The 18,912-nt window shown below is 41.6% G+C and overlaps 1 protein-coding gene across 1 annotated transcript in view; it reads right to left on the bottom strand.

Annotated features, from left to right (window-relative positions):
- Nucleotides 1-18,912, bottom strand: part of LOC109973783 (protein bassoon-like) — a 113,397-nt gene that overhangs the window by 45,638 nt on the left and 48,847 nt on the right. Inside the window, 1 exon segment of the mRNA XM_020623595.1 lies at nt 15,642-16,970. Within this exon segment, the coding sequence (XP_020479251.1) occupies nt 15,642-16,970 (1,329 nt within the window).

Raw genomic sequence — 18,912 nt, 5'->3', positions numbered from 1 at the left:
GAGAAGATGCTATAAAACATGCTTATTGTCTCCAGTTTTAGTTGTGTGTTATTTACAACCTCTTTAATCTAGTGACAAACATCCTCGCCTTGTAGTTATCCATCACAACTACAAGGAGAGTGACTCCCAGCAGCTTTAGCTTCATTTTTCACGCTTTTCTGTGGGGGATTCCAATCTTTCCCCCCAGAGGATTGTTCCTAGACCTTTGTGTTCTAACTTGCTTTAGATCACACACTGTGGGTCTGTTGGAGTCTCTCTTTGTGTATGTGTTGAGAGCTGTTAATCAGCTGTGTACCCCAGTGGATGGAACATTTCTCCTCGACGACCCACTTAAAACCAGCATGGTGGAGAAAGTGCGAAAGTAGGACATGAAAAATAAAAAACCTAAAGCCACTGCACAACTAAACTCCTGGGAAAAGTCACCAAAAACAAGCCTAGAGTAGTATGATCCTGTGTTGTTGCAGCTCTCAGAGGGAGGCGCCACTTACTGGGCCTCCAGGTGGGCCACTTTGCTGCTTTTATGGAAAATAGCACAACTACCACAGTAACACACCTGCTCAAAGAAAAATACAGCATCTCTCACACACACACATCTGTGGGGAAACAGACAAGTGTGATGAAGCTGCAACTCAGCTACACAACACATTTTAGTTGGCAAACCCACTATAAAATGTCCACTCTAAAAAAAATCAGACATCAAAATTACTGTTGGTGATGAAGGACTATTTTGATAGATTCTTATCTATCTAGAACTATTTATAGGGGACGTCTTCTCTTGCACTCCTGAAATATTCAGCAAGAGACATTCTGGAACAGGATGTTTCCTTGCAAACATCGCCTCTGTGGATATAAAGAGGGAATAAACTCACTGACCTCCTGCCTGCATAAGCTTCTCTGTTGCACCGTTGCCACTCACTATATACAGTATATGTCTTAGATACTTAACATTTTCAAACCAAGGCTACAACTCTTTCTTTGCCTCTGTCTTTAATGCTGTTTGCAGCTCTATTAGTTATGTGCTTTAAACCTTATTCTTTAATTTCTTTCTTGTTATCTGTGTATTTGAATTCATTAATACTCAAATGTGTTGATATTTACACAAATAGTTCTGCTTATGCTTTATCTCATTGAACATATTTGATCTGTGTTGTTATTTGGTGAAATGTAAAGGAAATCACTGTGATGTCTTTTACAGAATTACTTATAGGAGACTTTTGCTAAGTAATTTGCTAAGACAATGGGTATATGCTACACTTTAGTGGTACTGTAATGTAAACACCAACAAAGTAGAGGCCTGGTTACAGCAGAAAGTGGCAAAGCAAAATTCATCTGTATCTTTGCCAAATACTTGGCTCTGCTTGTTGACATATAGATGTACTTGCAAAACTGGCGAGTTCAATCCTAACATGTCAAGTCAAGTCAAGAATCTTTATTGTCATTATGCATAGCACAACGGAATTTTTTTCCAGCACCTCTCGGCTTAAAAGACACAGTATTTACATAACACAAATTGTATAAGTCAATATAAAAATATGAACAAATGAAAAGGGATGTATGGGACCTAATCAGGTCAGCAGCATGTTAGCAGCAAAAGAGTGTAGTAACATTATAAGGTGCAGCTCAGTGCAAATCTCAGTCTTTAGGAGGAGGTGTGAGCATGGGTGTGTGTCTGCAGAGGTCCAGTGTTCTGTCTGTGTCTGTCTATAGGGGGGAGGTTGTGTGTGTGTGTGTGTGTAACTAGGGGTTAGGGAAGTGACTGATTTCACAGCTCTGGGGAGGAAGCTGTGTCTCAGTCTGTTTGTTTTAGTCTTTATATTCCTTTACCTTTTCCTGGAGTGAAGAGGCACAAACAGACTATTGCCTGGGTGGGTGGGGTCTGCAGCAATCTGTCTGGCCCTTCTCTGGATCCGGTCAGTGTATAGTGAGTCCAGATCCAGAAGAGGACTCCCTACAATGCCCTGAGCTGTTCTCACCACCTGGGTCAAGTCCTTTCTGTCCTGTGCAGTGCAGCTCCCATACCACACTGTTGCACTGAGACAGAGGATGCTCTCTACTGTCGCTCTGTAGACGTTTGGGAGCAGCTGAGAGGAGGGACTAGCACGTTTCAGCTTCCTGGGGAAAAAAAGCCTTTGCTGAACTTTCTTCACCAGGTAGGATGTGTTCAGAGACCAGGTCAGGTCAGATGTGATGTGTATGCCCAGGAACTTGATGTTATCCACTTGCTCCACCACCTCCCCATGTATGAGAGGAGGAGCATGTATTGTCTTCCTGAACCTCCTATAATCCACAATGACTTCCTTAGTCTTGTTGGTGTTCAGGACAAGATTGTTATCTGAACACCACCTTGTTAGGTGCTGGAGCTCCTCTCTGTAGTGAGTCTCATCATTGTCTGAGATGATACCCACTATGGTGGTGTTGTCTGCAAACTTCACAACTGTATTTGTGGGGTGAATGGCATTACAGTCATGGGTAAACAGAGCGAAGAGAACTGGGCTGAACACACAGCCCTGTGGTGCGCCTGTGTTCAGGATCAATGTAGATGATGTGCAGCTTCCGATTGTCACCACTTGAGACCTGTTAGTTAGGCCTTAACATGCTAATCCGTCAGAAACATGTTAGTGCTAGTCAGCCACAACAGCTACCAGAGATGCTTTCTATTTTCTCTGCTGTTTATTTCCCCCTGGCATTTTGTTCTCATGATTGTACAGCATTCGATTAAATAAGCAGTTATTGAGTGAAGGGTAAAAAACAAACTTGCCAACTGTCAGTAGGTTTATTAGCTAAAAGATCACACCGTTTATTTAAAAGGATGCAGTTATAACATTGACTCCTGTCTCATAAATGTCTGGTTCAATAGAAGAGGTTAAATAAAGTGGATGGTGCAACACAGCTAATAAGCTCTGATAACGGCATCCATTTTGGACTCTCTGGCTTGTGGCTTCCCTCAAAGGTCAGGACTTAAAAGATGACTGGCTAGGTGTCAGCAGTGTGAATTTGGGTATCCAGGTTCACCAAAAAAGAACTCAAAGTAAAACAAAGATTCACTGTGCCATCAAGAATTAATCTACTGATTACAGGGATTCCACTCGAATTGATTTTTCTGTGAACATTCACTGTTTGTAAGTGCAGACACAAGGGTTTAAATCTGTGAAACTCTAAAAAAGGAAATAAAATCTTATTGTTAATGTAAATTTATTGAAATTATAATACCATAATGTATTGCAGAAAAAGTACAGTGAAAAGTAAAGTGTTCCAGTTTCAGTTTCAGTACTTGCCATGCTGAGACACTCAGTGAAGCGAAAAAGTCTAAACTTGTCTTTAAAAATCAACAAATTAAAAGGTTGGTGTATCATCTTTAATAAGTAGTTTGTTTACTTGAGTAGACAAAGGACAAATATTTTCATCTGTGAGTAGAGTAAAGCTATTCAGTGAAAAGGAAGGTGTGCCCGTCTTTCACTTTCCTGTCACCAAAACTTATGTTGTGTCTTTGGTGTCTCATTTCAGAAATCTGTTCCCTCACCTGTCTCTCTGCCTCTGGTCAGTGACTGTGGTGTTTATAAAGGACAAAACTAAAGAGATTATAAAAAAAAAATCTTTTTTCATGTGTACTGGTGTTAGAGAGAATAGGAAAGAGGAAAGGTGAAAGAGATGGAGCTGTAACAACAACAAGAGCTGCATAAGACAAGAAAGTAATGAGGCAAATATATAGTAAAGAGAAAATGATGGAGAGAGAAGAGAATCAAAGAGGAGAAGGGGAGACAGATGGAGGGGTGGAGACAGACTGAACAGGGAGGACAGAAGGATAGTCAAGTCCAGAAGAAGAAAGGGACAGATACTGTATGTGAGTGGAGGAAAGGTTGGAGGAGGTAGAGGAGGAAGAAAAGACTGGGAGGAGAAGAGAGGTAATGTAGTAAGGGAGAGATGAGAGACACAAGGGTGCACTAGAAAAAACAAGAGAGAGATGAGAAAAAGGACTCAGTGGGTGTGAAAACAAATAACAGAGAAGGAGGAGGAGTGGTCGAACGAGGGAGAGGTGCCAGAAAGAGAAGCACTGCAATGTGAGATGAGCTGGAAAACATCATCAAACAGCACCACGCCTGGTGTGTGGATGCAGAGCTAAAGTAGTCTCAGAAATCTCCACATACTGTACCATCAGACTGGGAGCCCTTGATTTATATCACAATTTTAAATCTGTAAAGTCTTTTTTATGTACTTTAATATTTTAAGAACAATAAAAATAACAATAATAACCGTTCTTACTTTAAGATTTTAGTTTCGCTCACAAAAAAATAAGAAGGTGGCAGGTTTTCACCTGTCTTATTGCGCTAACAAAGATGTCTTAAAATACCACTTCTACTTCCCGCCTGGCTACACCAAGAGAGACAAACCCAGTGCACCGACTCAGCATACTGTATGTCAGGCGCAGGTATTTAAAGAACCACCAGGGAAATCTGGGTTGCATGTGATAACTGGCACAAATACCAGTCCAAAAGGATCCAAAAAAAGACAACAATAACACAACACTAAGCTCTAAGAGTCTTAAGTCTGCATGGGACACATAGAGACAAATGGAAGAAGGGACACTTAACTGGTTTGAGAGAGGGGGAGCCAGCGTAAGGTGAAACAGTCCACATAAGATGTTTCAAGGATTTGACAGATTTAGAACAAAGATACAGTATGTAAACACACAGGCTTTAAGTCTTAAACTAACATCAAATAGTAGGCCAAATATTCATGGCACATTCAAATATTTAAGGGTGTTCCTAATATGAGCATCATATTGAATCACTTTGATCTCCCTCCTGGAGCACGATGTGATGCCAAGGATCTGTTGGAAACCTGAATGCAAGGGGACACATTTTATCGTTTGAGATGCTTCAGGCTAAATGAAATTAGCAGTTCAAACACTAATCAAAGCATTTGCCAAAAGGAAAGATGGTATCAGCCTTCATTTCTCAACTATGAAACATCCACAAATAATAGATCAGACTATTCCAAATATAAAAATATTCAAATGAGTTGGGAGACTATTTCATAGCAGAACATGTAAGAAAGTGTTTTTTTTTTCTTTTATCTGAAAAGGCAATAACCTTAGCCAAAGGTTGTTTGTGCTACAGAAGAGTAAGTCGCATTTATTTGGCCTTTAACATTCCCATTATACATTTCAAAAGTGCAAGGTGATGCTCAAACATCCTTAATCACCAAGTACCTCTACAACTTCTTATTTAAAAAATGGATGTTTATTGCTTAAATGCTTAAATGTCACCACTTAACATACAATTTAGAAAGATTTTTTTTTACAATGTAATAAAATATCACATATCAGCTTAGTCCTAACTTGTATACTATTGACTGATCATCACTGGATCTATAATATGTACAGTTCTTTGAAAGACAGTGACATGAATTATTTAAGACGTGAGTGGTGTTGGGCAACTGAAGGATTTTAAAAAACAAGTGAAAACGGGGCTGAAGGTGAACAAGTATGTAAGAACAAAAAAAGCCAATATGTAAAAAAGAGGAGGATTAAAGGAGAAATGTAACAGAGGAGAAAGAGAATAGGAGGAGGGCATGTAGAAAAATGGGATGGCTATATTTATACTCAAAGCAGGGCAGTGATCCGAAAGTTGTTAGTTTGAATCCGACCTGAGAGACAGAAAAAGAAAAAATGATGCAGAAAGAATGAGGGACAGATGTCGAGGAAGCGAGTGGACAGAGGGATGGAGAGAAAGAGGAAGGGACAGGAGGAGAACGGGCAGAGGAGAGGATGGAGAAGCATTGTTTTATTCATTGTAGTGAGATGTCCTGAAGTGCAGTGAACCATCCGCCCATTCGAAGCTCTGCCGTTCCTGCTGTTTCTCTCATCCACTATTTTTGTTCGGACATCTTTCTAAATAGAGATGCATGACTCACTCCGTCCTTGGTTCCTTCCTTTGACTCCATTCACTTTGTCATCTTTCCTTTGTAGCCTTATAGAGAGCCAACGTGAAACCAGAACTTCTGGGTTGTGTTCCAGAAGAAAGAAAACCCCATTCAGAGTCCCACTGAGATTACTAATCTGGCTCATAACTATAAATCCAGCCTTGGAACACAGCAGTTTTCAATAGCATGTTGTGTTTCGTTACATTTCTTTAGACTAGAATGACTTATTTCTTTAAAACAATGTACTATTAACATTAATGTACTATGTCTGTTTTTACCAGGTTTTAATGAACATTTCCCAGAAGCCTGAGTCCATCATGTCCTAAATGTCTCACCAGCTGATACCGGTTGACTGGCGGTAAAATTAAACCGAGATCCCGAGTTGAGAGATGGCTGTAACTATTACACACCTTCTTAGGTTTTTTACAACTTAGAAAGTAGAGCGGGTGAAACTAATATCAGAAACAGTTTGCATTGGAACTTGGAACAGTGGAAGAAGAAGAAGAAGAAGAGTCTAGTAAATAACAATGTATAATATGTGTACTGCCTGTTCCAGAGTGCTGCAAAGCAATAACTTGGACTGTAGTTTTTCCAGTGCTAAAATAAATGAATCATTAATTAACCTTGTTAAAACCACAAAAGTTTTGACTTTCACTACTAAGTATTGTAGTGGTCGGAGGGTTTTCTTAGAATATAAAATAAATCCCAGAGGAACGCACTCGGTCTTCTCACAATGACCAGTGAAATAATGTTAAATGAGAGAGTCATAGAGTCACTAAATCTAGTGGAACATGATGACATGACTTTGTTGGAGGCAGTGTGTGTGTGTGTGTATGTGTCTATCTGTGGCTGTGTGAACAAATTTTAGCTACATCCCCATAATGCAAATCATTCAGATTTCAGATGAGGTTAGGGTAAGGTGCTAGCAATTTGGTCTCTAGGATATAAATGTACTGTATGCCAAAGTAATGTCCTCTGAATCGCTGGAAACATGGCTGAGTATGTGTGAGACAAAGGAGGAGGGGCAGGTTTCTGTTCTCTGACCATGTAATCAGACTTGCTCATCACCTGTCAGCTACAGATGCTAGTTTATAGCATTTATTTGTCTGCTGTTGACTAAATGTCACACAGTTTATGAGGCATTACGCAGCTTCTGTCTTTTGTTAAAAATTTCTTCTAGCTGTTTCCTCGCTCCATTACCTTGTGTCTCTGTGGGTGTCTGCTCTCTGCTCATCAATTTACAGATTGTTATTATCTGATTTATTTTTCTCAGTGGAGTAGAGGGCAGGACAAGAAGGGGGGGCAGCAGGGAGAGGCTAGAGGATGGGAAAAGGTAAGAGGATGAGAATAAGGAACCTGTGCTGAAGTAAAAACTAACTCTACTCTATTAGCCCTAATGAGTGCCCTCAGCAACCCTAATAATGACCAGTCAGCTCTGTGGGAACTCCTCACATAGGTGCACACTTCATACAGAAAAACTCATTAAATGACCCATGTTAACCTTTTGGCCACTGTGTCCTTTGGCGAGGGAGAGTAGTTATGTGTCAGGAGTGAGAAGACATCACAGTGGAAACCAATGGGTCTCATGAAAAAAAAATCCTTTGTGATCACATGGAAGGTGGTCTAAAAAGATTTTGGCCTTCAGGGCTTGTGAGTGACAAGCCATCATGGTTTGTGTATCACTCATTCACTGATGTACTGTTATACACACACACACAACAGCAGACATAAACATAACAACATACACTCACACACAAACACCAGGGCTCACCAAGTGCCTAGATTTTAATAATTCCCCTGCACACAGAAACACACCGCATGTGCACAAACACACTGATGGAGATTAAATGTCACAATCCCTAATCAGTTCTTTTCAGATGTGCAGTCACACACAAACACAAACTCACACACAAACATTCACAACACATATCCAGGTGGACTTGGAGTGTAGTAATCCTAGAAATTGTTCAGACAGCGGTGATGACAGCTGTGAAAGCCTGAATGACAGACTGGACAGAGAAATGGCCTCATTCACTAACACCTGCTTAAACAGTGTATGTGTGTTTGTGTGTCGTCATTCAGACTTCATCAGGAGGCTGTTTGCATCACCAGACAATGAGTTATTCTTTTTAATATATTTTCATGTTGAATTCTGAACTCAGACTGTCGCATAAAATATTCATTGCCATGAAAACACACAACAATCAGTCCCGTCTGCCCCAACGCCTTCAGGCTCCATGTGGTTTATTGAAACAAGTATCACTGCCTAATTTTTCTCTCTTTCTTAAGGTAAAATGAAGAAGAAAAAGAGAAAAAAAGAGGACTGACTAAAAAGAAGAAATGAGAAATAAAATTAGTTAATAGAAAAGGAAAAAAGAAAAAGGAAAGAAGGCATGAAGATAAAAACTCTGGGAAGCAGGAAGTAAACAGAGAAGCAGAGAGGAGAGAGAGAGCAGGATAAAATCAGTGCCTATTTACTTTTCTGTCCGGGGATACACATGCCCAGTATATAGATTTATTAGGCAATTTCAACATGTGAATAAGAAATACTGTAAAGCCTGCACATGCAATAAGCATGTTTCCTGGGGTAAAGTAAAACTTATTGGGCCAAAAGTTTTACTTAATGAGATGGCAAACCTATTCAAGATTTGACAGAGCACCAGCTACCACAGTATGAAAAGTGTTATTAATATAAAGTGCCGCATATGCAAATACTGTATATTGGGACTATATATTGGGAATAAATATATATTTATTGGGACTTTGGAAATATATTAACCTTCATGGCAGTCTCTTAAAAATCAAGGCTTTTAGAATTCAGATGAACACATTTAGCTTAAGTGCCCTTTATCAGTCAAACCTCCTAGACACAAATTGCTTCTGATCTCATCACGCCTTTGTCGTCACCATTCCCTCCATCTCTTGGCTCAAATCACTTTTTTAAATTATTTTTCGCTACTGCTCTACTTGTTATCTAGTGTGTGTGTGTGTCAGTGTGAATGTGTTACTGCCCGTCTTCCCTCTGAGCTGGAGGCGGCATGTGATTCAGCTCTACATGTCAGTCTTCCCCTCAGCTCTTTTTCCATCCATAAATAATCATCTTTATTTGGCCAAGTATGTTACACACACCAGGATTTTTCTTCCGGTACAGAACCAAGGCAGCCATCTGCGGCACCAACTCACACTAATTGTCATGTTCTGTCCTACTGCTTCCGGTTTCAGGCTTTTATTTTGTCATCACTTCCTATTCTACTTTCATCTCAGCTATGAACTCTGCAATCAGTGCTCATTACCTACACCTGTTGTCACCCCTATTTAGGCAGCTTCCTCCCACCAGCAAGCTGCCAGATTGTTCTTGACTCCGTGCAGACTTTCCAGTGTTTCTTCTTGTTTCTTGTGATTCCTGTTTTTTGACCCCGGATTGCCTTGACCACCGATTACTGCCTTGCCCTCCTGGTTCTGATTGTGTTTCTGTGTACTGACCTTCAGACTTCCCGTTTTGGGATTACTTGGCTGTTTGTGTTTGCCGGCATTGAACCTGGACTGTTATTTGACTTGGAGTGTGTTTTTTGGACTATTGCAGTGTCTGCCCTTACTGTGAGTATTAAAAGAGAACTAGCCACTCACTTTCATCTGGCATTATAATTGAGTCCACCATTAACTGTGTTGGTAGCTTTACTGGCCAACCCTGACGCCAATGGCTGTAACCATCGAGGGCAACTTGGGAGTTCAGTGTCTTGCCCAAGGACATTTTGACATGTGGACTGCAGGCACTGAGATTCAAGCCTTCAACCTTCTGGTTGGGGGAGGCACCGTGATTTGAACCTCCAACCCTCCAGTTGGGAGATGACTTCTCAACCCACTGAACCACAGTCACCCCCAGTTTCCACCTCCCCTTCGATCTTCATCTCACTTTAAAGTCTTTCGTTTTTTGCTTTCTTTGAATGTATCCCCTTCTATATTATTTCTCTTTTAGGCCCTCTCCATCACTCTCTAAAACCTTTTGGGGGATATTTACTAAGGTTTTTATGTAAACTACTACTAAGGGTGTTTGTAAATCACATCACTTACCAAAGGAGAATGTGAGGGACTTTTATGAACTTTCAGGTCAGATCATACTTCAGTTACTGAACAAACTGGCAGGACACCACATGATTGAAGTTCTGAACTGTGTTTGTTGATTTCTTCAACCATATTAAAGCTTGGTTACTGTAAACTTTGACTTTGTTCCAAACTTCCCCTCAGTCCACACGCGTGCAACAGCTTTCAGGCAGCAGATCCAAAGCGGAGGTGTATACGAATTAACACAGTTAACCTTTTTTTCTGCCTTGACCTGAACTCTACTAGTTAACAAATATGTTGTGTCATCATCTTTTCTTGATTTTACTTAAGGGGTGGAATTTTTTTTGGGTGGTCAATATTTTCATGTTTAAATCCTTATGACATGTCTCTGTCCTCTCTTCCTTCTATCACTTCTCTTTCTTTCACTTCTAAGTGTGGATGCCCTGGCCTTAACCCACAGTGTAAACACAAAGAAACACATGCACACACACGCTCACACTCTTTACATAATGTCCTCTTTTGATCTGCATGTGTGCCACAGTTTTAATGACATCGATTTCTCATGCTCTAAATAACATTTTGACCCTTGTTTTCTTTATGGAGTGTGTTTATCACTGTCCAGCACACAGTAGTAGGAGTTATATATAGCCCTGTGTATTATCTCAAGGTCTATCTTGATTCAGTGATAGTACTTTACAGTACAGTACACTGAACTACTGTACTCCCAAGAGACCCTGAAGGCATCACGTTGCCTCAAAGTAAATAGTAAACATGAGCAATTCTCAGTCTGCCTGACTGACTGACTTACACACATCTTTTCTTGTTTCTACTCTGTCATCCCTAAGTCTTTTTCCTTCATCGCTTCTTTCCTGCTTTCCTCATGTCCATACAATCTTCCTTTACCTCGCCCTATGTCCTTCCTTTTTAAATTCTTTAATGACCAACTTCCTTGTGTAGTTCTTTACTTCACAGCATTCCTGTATCTCTTTCCTTCCTTCATTTTTTTTTTGCCAAATTTGTTTTCTCCGTAACATGTAGCATGTAGCTAAAGATTGCTTCCCAGTTCAATGGTTTCTATGACCTTTTTTTATTGTCATGTTTGCCGGGAAACAGCTTGTTAGTAAGTAGCATTCTATCTGTCAAAGCAAGTTGGTGCAGTAGAAGCATTCTTATGGTTTGTTACTGCGATCTTCGTCACTAGCTGTGTGATGGTCCTGCAAATTTATCACCCAGCATCTAAAGTGGGTAAGTACAGTAAGTAGCAGATCATGCCCTTGACACATAACTGGGCTTCATTATGAATGGTCACTGTAGATTACACCAATAATGAGTGCAAAATAAACTCCTGCATATTGTTAAATTTCTTTGAGGATAATGCTTTTGAATCTGTGCTCCAGTTAGAAGAATTAGTCATCTCTTTTGTGGAAATGTGTGTCAAATAAAGATGAATGCATCACAAGGAGGCAACAGAAAGGAGGAGAGTCAATGTTGCTTCATTTCCTACTTGTCACAAAGAAAATGTGACAGCATACTGTACAGTATAAATCGCTTCATGCGTTCAGTCGTGACCCTGTTTGTACATGTTTCTGTTTGAAATTTTAGGTGGTTTTAGTAACTTTCCCATAGTTGTTCACAAGCCATTAATGGCATGGCTCAAATGTATTTTTTGTAAGAAGTGTTTGCCTTCCAGTAAAATTATTGGATAAATTAGAAAAAAATAAAAGCAAATTAACAGGGTGAACAAGAGGGTTAATACTACCAAGGAACCTGTGAGCATGATTGGCAATATTTCATCAGTTAAAATGTTTTTCAACTAATGAATGCAGTAAAATCATTTTAATTAAATAGCCACAGAGAAAAAAATGGAATGCGACTAGACCAAGCTCAGTTACAATACCAAGGTGCAAGGTGCATGTACATCAGTGTATGTATGTATACAACAAGTACGGTATCCAAAAACAAGACAAGAAAGTGGATTAAAGCAAGGGATAGAAGGGCTGGTGGAAGAAAAATCAAGATTTCATAGATGGACTGGTAGAGCTTGAGGTGTGGAGTGGAGCAGAGATGAACATTAAAAGAGATCACAGACAAACAAAAAAGGAGTTTGTAAAAGAACAGAAGAAAAACAAAAATCTGAAATTAAATATTGGCCTACAAATAAAATAAAAGAGTAAGAACTGACAAAATAAAGTGGATGCCTCTCAGTAAAGAGAAAAATGGGAGGTTCTGCTCTAACTGTATCCACACATTGAAGAGTAAACAGCCCAGTGGTGGAATGAATAACATCGTCTACTTGTGTTGAATGGTGTTGATTGTCAGAGAGAAGATGACTGTGAATGTGTGCATGCCTGTGTCTGTGTTCAAGTACAGATCTGAAACTTACAATAACTCTATAACAAAATGTTGTGAAACATGTTTTCTTGCTGACATACTTAGAGTACATATCTTATATCCTTATACAGGTATGTGTATGTGTGGTAATGTACAAATCCAAATTAGAAAAAGTTTGGACAGTATGTAAAATCAAAATTAAAACTGAGAGCAGTGATTTGTAAATCACCTGTGTCCTACACTGAAACTAATACAGCAGCACATTATTTGATCATCGATTTTATTCTTTGTTCAAAATAAGCTCACTTCAGTCCTGATGCTGCAACACATTCTAAAAAAGTTGGGACGGTTATATTTCAGAGCCAGTAATGAGGTAAAACAATGAAATGATGATTCCATTTGAAACAGATGATGTCAGCAGGTGAATGCAACCATGATTTGGTACAAAAGTGGCATCTAGGAAAGGTCTTGTCCTTTAGAAGCAAAGATGGGCTGAGGACCTCCAGTTTGCCAACATACAGTATGTGTGAGAAAATGATTGAAATGTTTAACAACAGTGTTCCTCAAATAAAGATAGGAAGGGATTTGGATGTGCCACCCTCTACAGTGCATAACATGATTAAAAGATTCAAGGAATCTGGAGGGATTTCAGTGCGTAAAGGGCCAAGCCTAAACCAGATGACCTTGTTCGCCAATCCCTCAAACGGCGCTGCATCAAGAATCGTCACTTTTCTATAAGCAATGGGCTCAGGATTACTTTGGCACACCTGTGTCAGGCACTACAATATGTAGTTACAGTGCCTTGCGAAAGTATTCGGCCCCCTTGAACTTTGCAACCTTTTGCCACATTTCGGGCTTCAAACATAAAGATATAAAACTGTAATTTTTTGTGAAGAATCAACAACAAGTGGGACACAATCATGAAGTGGAACGAAATTTATTGGATATTTCAAACTTTTTTAACAAATAAAAAACTGAATAATTGGGCGTGCAAAATTATTCAGCCCCTTTACTTTCAGTGCAGCAAACTCTCTCCAGAAGTTCAGTGAGGATCTCTGAATGATCCAATGTTGACCTAAATGACTAATGATGATAAATAGAATCCACCTGTGTGTAATCAAGTCTCCGTATAAATGCACCTGCACTGTGATAGTCTCAGAGGTCTGTTTAAAGCGCAGAGAGCATCATGAAGAACAAGGAACACACCAGGCAGGTCCGAGATACTGTTGTGGAGAAGTTTAAAGCCGGATTTGGATACAAAAAGATTTCCCAAGCTTTAAACATCCCAAGGAGCACTGTGCAAGCGATAATATTGAAATGGAAGGAGTATCAGACCACTGCAAATCTACCAAGACCTGGCCGTCCCTCTAAACTTTCAGCTCATACAAGGAGAAGACTGATCAGAGATGCAGCCAAGAGGCCCATGATCACTCTGGATGAACTGCAGAGATCTACAGCTGAGGTGGGAGACTCTGTCCATAGGACAACAATCAGTCGTATACTGCACAAATCTGGCCTTTATGGAAGAGTGGCAAGAAGAAAGCCATTTCTTAAAGATATCCATAAAAAGTGTCGTTTAAAGTTTGCCACAAGCCACCTGGGAGACACACCAAACATGTGGAAGAAGGTGCTCTGGTCAGATGAAACCAAAATCGAACTTTTTGGCAACAATGCAAAATGTTATGTTTGGCGTAAAAGCAACACAGCTCATCACCCTGAACACACCATCCCCACTGTCAAACATGGTGGTGGCAGCATCCTGGTTTGGGCCTGCTTTTCTTCAGCAGGGACAGGGAAGGTGGTTAAAATTGATGGGAAGATGGATGGAGCCAAATACAGGACCATTCTGGAAGGAAACCTGATGGAGTCTGCAAAAGACCTGAGACTGGGACGGAGATTTGTCTTCCAACAAGACAATGATCCAAAACATAAAGCAAAATCTACAATGGAATGGTTCACAAATAAACATATCCAGGTGTTAGAATGGCCAAGTCAAAGTCCAGACCTGAATCCAATCGAGAATCTGTGGAAAGAACTGAAAACTGCTGTTCACAAACGCTCTCTATCCAACCTCACTGAGCTCGAGCTGTTTTGCAAGGCGGAATGGGCAAAAATTTCAGTCTCTTGATGTGCAAAACTGATAGAGACATACCCCAAGTGACTTACAGCTGTAATCGCAGCAAAAGGTGGCGCTACAAAGTATTAACTTAAGGGGGCTGAATAATTTTGCACGGCCAATTTTTCAGTTTTTTATTTGTTAAAAACGTTTGAAATATCCAATAAATTTCGTTCTACTTCATGATTGTGTCCCACTTGTTGTTGATTCTTCACAAAAAATTACAGTTTTATATCTTTATGTTTGAAGCCTGAAATGTGGCAAAAGGTCGCAAAGTTCAAGGGGGCCGAATACTTTCGCAAGGCACTGTACAGCCATAAATGCTGCTTAGAACTGTACTAAGTCAACAGTGTCAAGAATCTCAATCAACTGCTCTGGACTTGGAGGCATCTGGGATGGACCATCACACAGTGGAAACATACTGTGGTCAGACAAATCAGTATCTCAGGTCTTTTTTGGAAGGAATGGAGACTGTGTGCTCCGGACCAAAGACAAAAGGACCATCCAGTCTGTTACCAGCAACAGGTCAAAAACCCAGGGTCTGTCATGGTCTGGGGTTGTGTTAGTACCCTTGGCAAAGGTAACTCAACACTTCTGTGATGGCACCATTAATGCTGAAACATACAGAGATTTTGGAGTAACATATGCTTCCAGGGACACCCATGCATATTTCAACAAGACAATGCAAAACCTCATACTGCACACATTACCAAGACACAGCTGTGGAGGAAAAGGGTGCGAGTGCTGGACTAACCTGCCTGCAGTCCTGATCTGTCCCCAAAAGAGAATGTGTGGCATATTTTGAAATGCAAATTGGGTCAGCAAAGACCCAGGACTGTTCCAAACCTTAAGATTTGTTTGCAGGAGGAATGGGGCAATATTACACCTGACTTAGTCACTTGGTGTCCTCACTCACTAAACCTCCTTTAAGTGTTGTGAAAAGGAACAGCAACATCACACCGTGGTAAATGCTTTACTGTCCAACTTTTTTGGGAATGTTTTACAGGCATCAGAATTTAAGTGAGTGTTTATTTAGAACAGAATAAAATTGATGAGGTATCACATCACATCAAGTGCCACTGTATTGATTTCAATGTAATACAGAACACAGGTGATTTACACATTGCTATTTTCAGTTTTAATTTTTATTTTACATACCCTTCCAACCTTTTCTGATTTGGAGTAGTTGTGTGTGTAGCATTCCTCTTACCTCAACCAGATGTGGCGTGGGGTTGAAGCCACACAGGTTACACACTTGGCTGTGACATTGCGTACAGGTGTTGTAATTGGGCGGGTTGGAGCTGCCGATGTTCAGCTCTGTTTTACAAAGAGGACAGTTCACTTTAGGCTTCACAGGCTCTGGAGTGGGGGCAGGAGCTGCCACAGGCTCCTGCTTTGGTGGCACTGTCTGCAGCTGAGAAGGTGTTTGCTGATGTTGTTGTCCTTGCAGTTGTCCTTGTGGCACTTTTTGATGATGGGCAGGTGACCGCTGCTGTGTTCCTTGCTGCTGTTGCTTTTGGGTGGTGTCAGGTGGTCCGCCCATTTGGGGCCCACCCATTTGCGGCCCACCCATTTGGGCCTGTGCATGAAGACCCCCGATTTGGCTCGATGGATAAGAGCCTCCCATTTGACTTTGCACATGAGGGCCACCCATTTGAGTTGAAGCATGAGGGCCCCCCATCCCGAATGGTTTGGTGCCAGAAGCCCCTTGTTGTTGCTGCCTGCTGTCAGGAATAGCACTGCTGAACACCACCTTGCCCCGTGCAGGGCTTGGCTGGGTGGAGGTGGTAGGTAGAGGGTCAACACTGATCAGAGTACTGGCCTGATTGAGCAGTGATGCTCCAAAGCCAAACAGCTTGGTAAGGCCATCCTGGGCAGAAGGAGGGACCTGACTCTGAGGTCTGTGCGCTGGGGAGGAGCCAGCGCTTCTGGTCTGGTCATGGTGCCGTGCCATTGGCTGGTGTACTGGAGAACCACGACCCAAATCAGGCTGAGAGGGTGCCTTGGTCAAGCCTGGGAGGGGCACAGCACCAGGGTGGGGAATTCGTGGACCTGGGCTGGGGCCTCCTATGGGACCTCCAATAGCTCCTGCAGCTCCAGGACCTCTCTGGGAGTAGGGGTCAGACCTCATTCCCTGCTGAGAGGGCCCTGTCTGAGTCTGTGGGCCGCCAGGGCCTTGGTGTCTTTGTATGCCTGAGCTGTGAGGCTGAGTCTGTGTCCCTGACTGGGACGGAGGGTAAGCTTGTGATTGAGACTGGGGATACTGCTGAGACTGGGAATAGGCCTGAGTCTGGCTGTATGGCTGAGCCTGAGCCTGCTGCTGCTGCTGCCCCTGGGCGGGCTGACTCTGTGCCAAAGGTTTGGGCTGTGCTGCTGCGGCCGGGTGTGTTGGCTGGGGTGCAGGCTGCTGAGGCTGGACGATGGGTTTGGCTTGGTGGGATGGAGAGTGAATCTGCTGTTGGCTCTTAGAGCGAGGCGTGGTCATATCAATGCCAAGAGCCCTCTGCATCTGACAGTTCAAACACAGCCACTCCTGGACCTGCAGATGGAAAAAAGACAGGTTTGATTTTATTTTCATCTTTTAAAATCCACTTTTCCCCTCAGAAAAATTATTTTAGTTTGTCCACATGACAGAAACAAAAAATTAAAGGAAAAAAAGAGAAAATAAATGAATTTTTGTAAAGACATAAAATATTGCAATGATTTATTCCCTTTATTACTTTATTTCCCTTATTTCCCTTTCAAAGCAGATTACTATTGATTACTTTAACTGCTGACTCAGATAGGATGCACCAGTGTCTCACATCATCCAAGCCACATGTGCTCATCCATCCAACTTTAAAGCAGCAGATGAAAGAGAGAATGCATTTGGATGGCTGCACATGGAATACGGTCCATCCTTCTTGTCATGGAAAACAGAAGTGCACTGAGAATAGTTGTAATCAACCAGAAATAGAGAGTGAGAGGGGTAAATCAACCATAAATTGACTGCAGCACAGAGTGATTGCAGAGCTGAAACCGCAGCCTGGGTGAAAAGCTTTACATCTCTCTCAGAAACGCATGAAATGCATATGGTACACAGACATATGCGCACATACTGTACACACAGAAATCAAGTGTAGACACAAGCAAGACAAAAATAGATATAATAAGAGGCACGCAGCGTCTAAAATTAAAATTAAACATCACCCCCTCCTCCTCTTCTTCGCCTATCTTCCTCCTTCCTTCTCTTCTTCGTCTATATGAGAGCTGATACTCCCTTGTGTCTGGACCTTGTTTGGCTGCAAAAGACACACAGCTTCTCTCTGAGCTGTGTCAACCTGCTCTCGTCCTCTCTGTCCTTCTGTAGCTTTGCATCCACCACTGCAACTCAGCTGCCATAAATAATGCTACATTAGCTCCTCTGCAACCAGAGCAAAGCCATAGTAAATCTCTGCACGTTTCAAGCATTTCTCCCATCCCATTTCCTTCCCACAATGCAATGCGCAAATGAAATGTATCACTCCACCTGTCATCCACTAAGCCCCACCCAGCAAATTGTTTTTGTGCTATAAAATATGGTGGCTCCTTGAATTTGAGGGGAAGATATGGAACACATCAGGGAGAGGTAAGGACAAAAAATAGGCATCAGTTACGTACTCTAACTCAGCAGCTCCTCCCACTGTGCTGTCCCAGCCTGCTTTGCTGTCTGGCATTTTCTAGCTTGACAGATTTAGTGAGCCTGTGTTCTGTCAACTCAGCGGCTACAGCCACTGCTACAACCTGACATCCTCCTTTCCTTAACCATCTTTATACATGTCTTTCCTTTCCTCATCCTGTTTTTCATCTTTTTCTTGATCTCTCTTTTCTCACCTACATATACTTGCTTTCCATCTTTACCCCCATTTTTCTGTTGTCTCTCTGATCATGTTGAAAACGTAGGTCCCATTCCTCGACTAGCTAAAGTGGAAAGACCTTTGAAAGTATAATCTTCCTGGGGAAGGCTCCTCCTATGTTGTATTGCCATAATTACATCTGATGAAGTTGGCGAGGGGATGGTGAAAAGACATAAATAAGGAGAAATTATTAAAGAGTCTCTGTCTGTCCATCTGCTTTATAACCAGCATCACAAGCGGAGCTTTAAGGAATAGGAGACAGAGTGAGGAATGGAGGGTTGCAAAAGATCAAACTGGAGAGGGAGTGAACGGCAAAGAAAAAGGAGTCACCAGTTGTTATTGTTTTTTTTTTATCCCAACAGCTCTGTCTCATGTTGAACATAATCTACAGCACAGCATCACAGAATATCCACTTCTCTTTCACTGTGATTAAAACCTGTGAATCCCGAGTACTGGGGAGGCAACAGTGGTGCTGTGAGTAGAGCAGTTGTCTCCCAACCAGAAGGTTGAAGGCTTGAATCTTAGTGCCTGCAGCCCACGTGTCGAAGTGTCCTTGGGCAAGACACTGAACCCCCCCCCCGCACCCCCATTGCCTGTGATGGCGCA

This window comes from Monopterus albus, unplaced genomic scaffold (genome assembly GCF_001952655.1).
Source record: "Monopterus albus unplaced genomic scaffold, M_albus_1.0 scaffold305.1, whole genome shotgun sequence".
Lineage (NCBI taxonomy): Eukaryota > Metazoa > Chordata > Actinopteri > Synbranchiformes > Synbranchidae > Monopterus > Monopterus albus.
The sequence above is the reverse complement of the archived record's forward strand: the minus strand, read 5'-3'. Positions and strand labels throughout refer to the sequence as shown.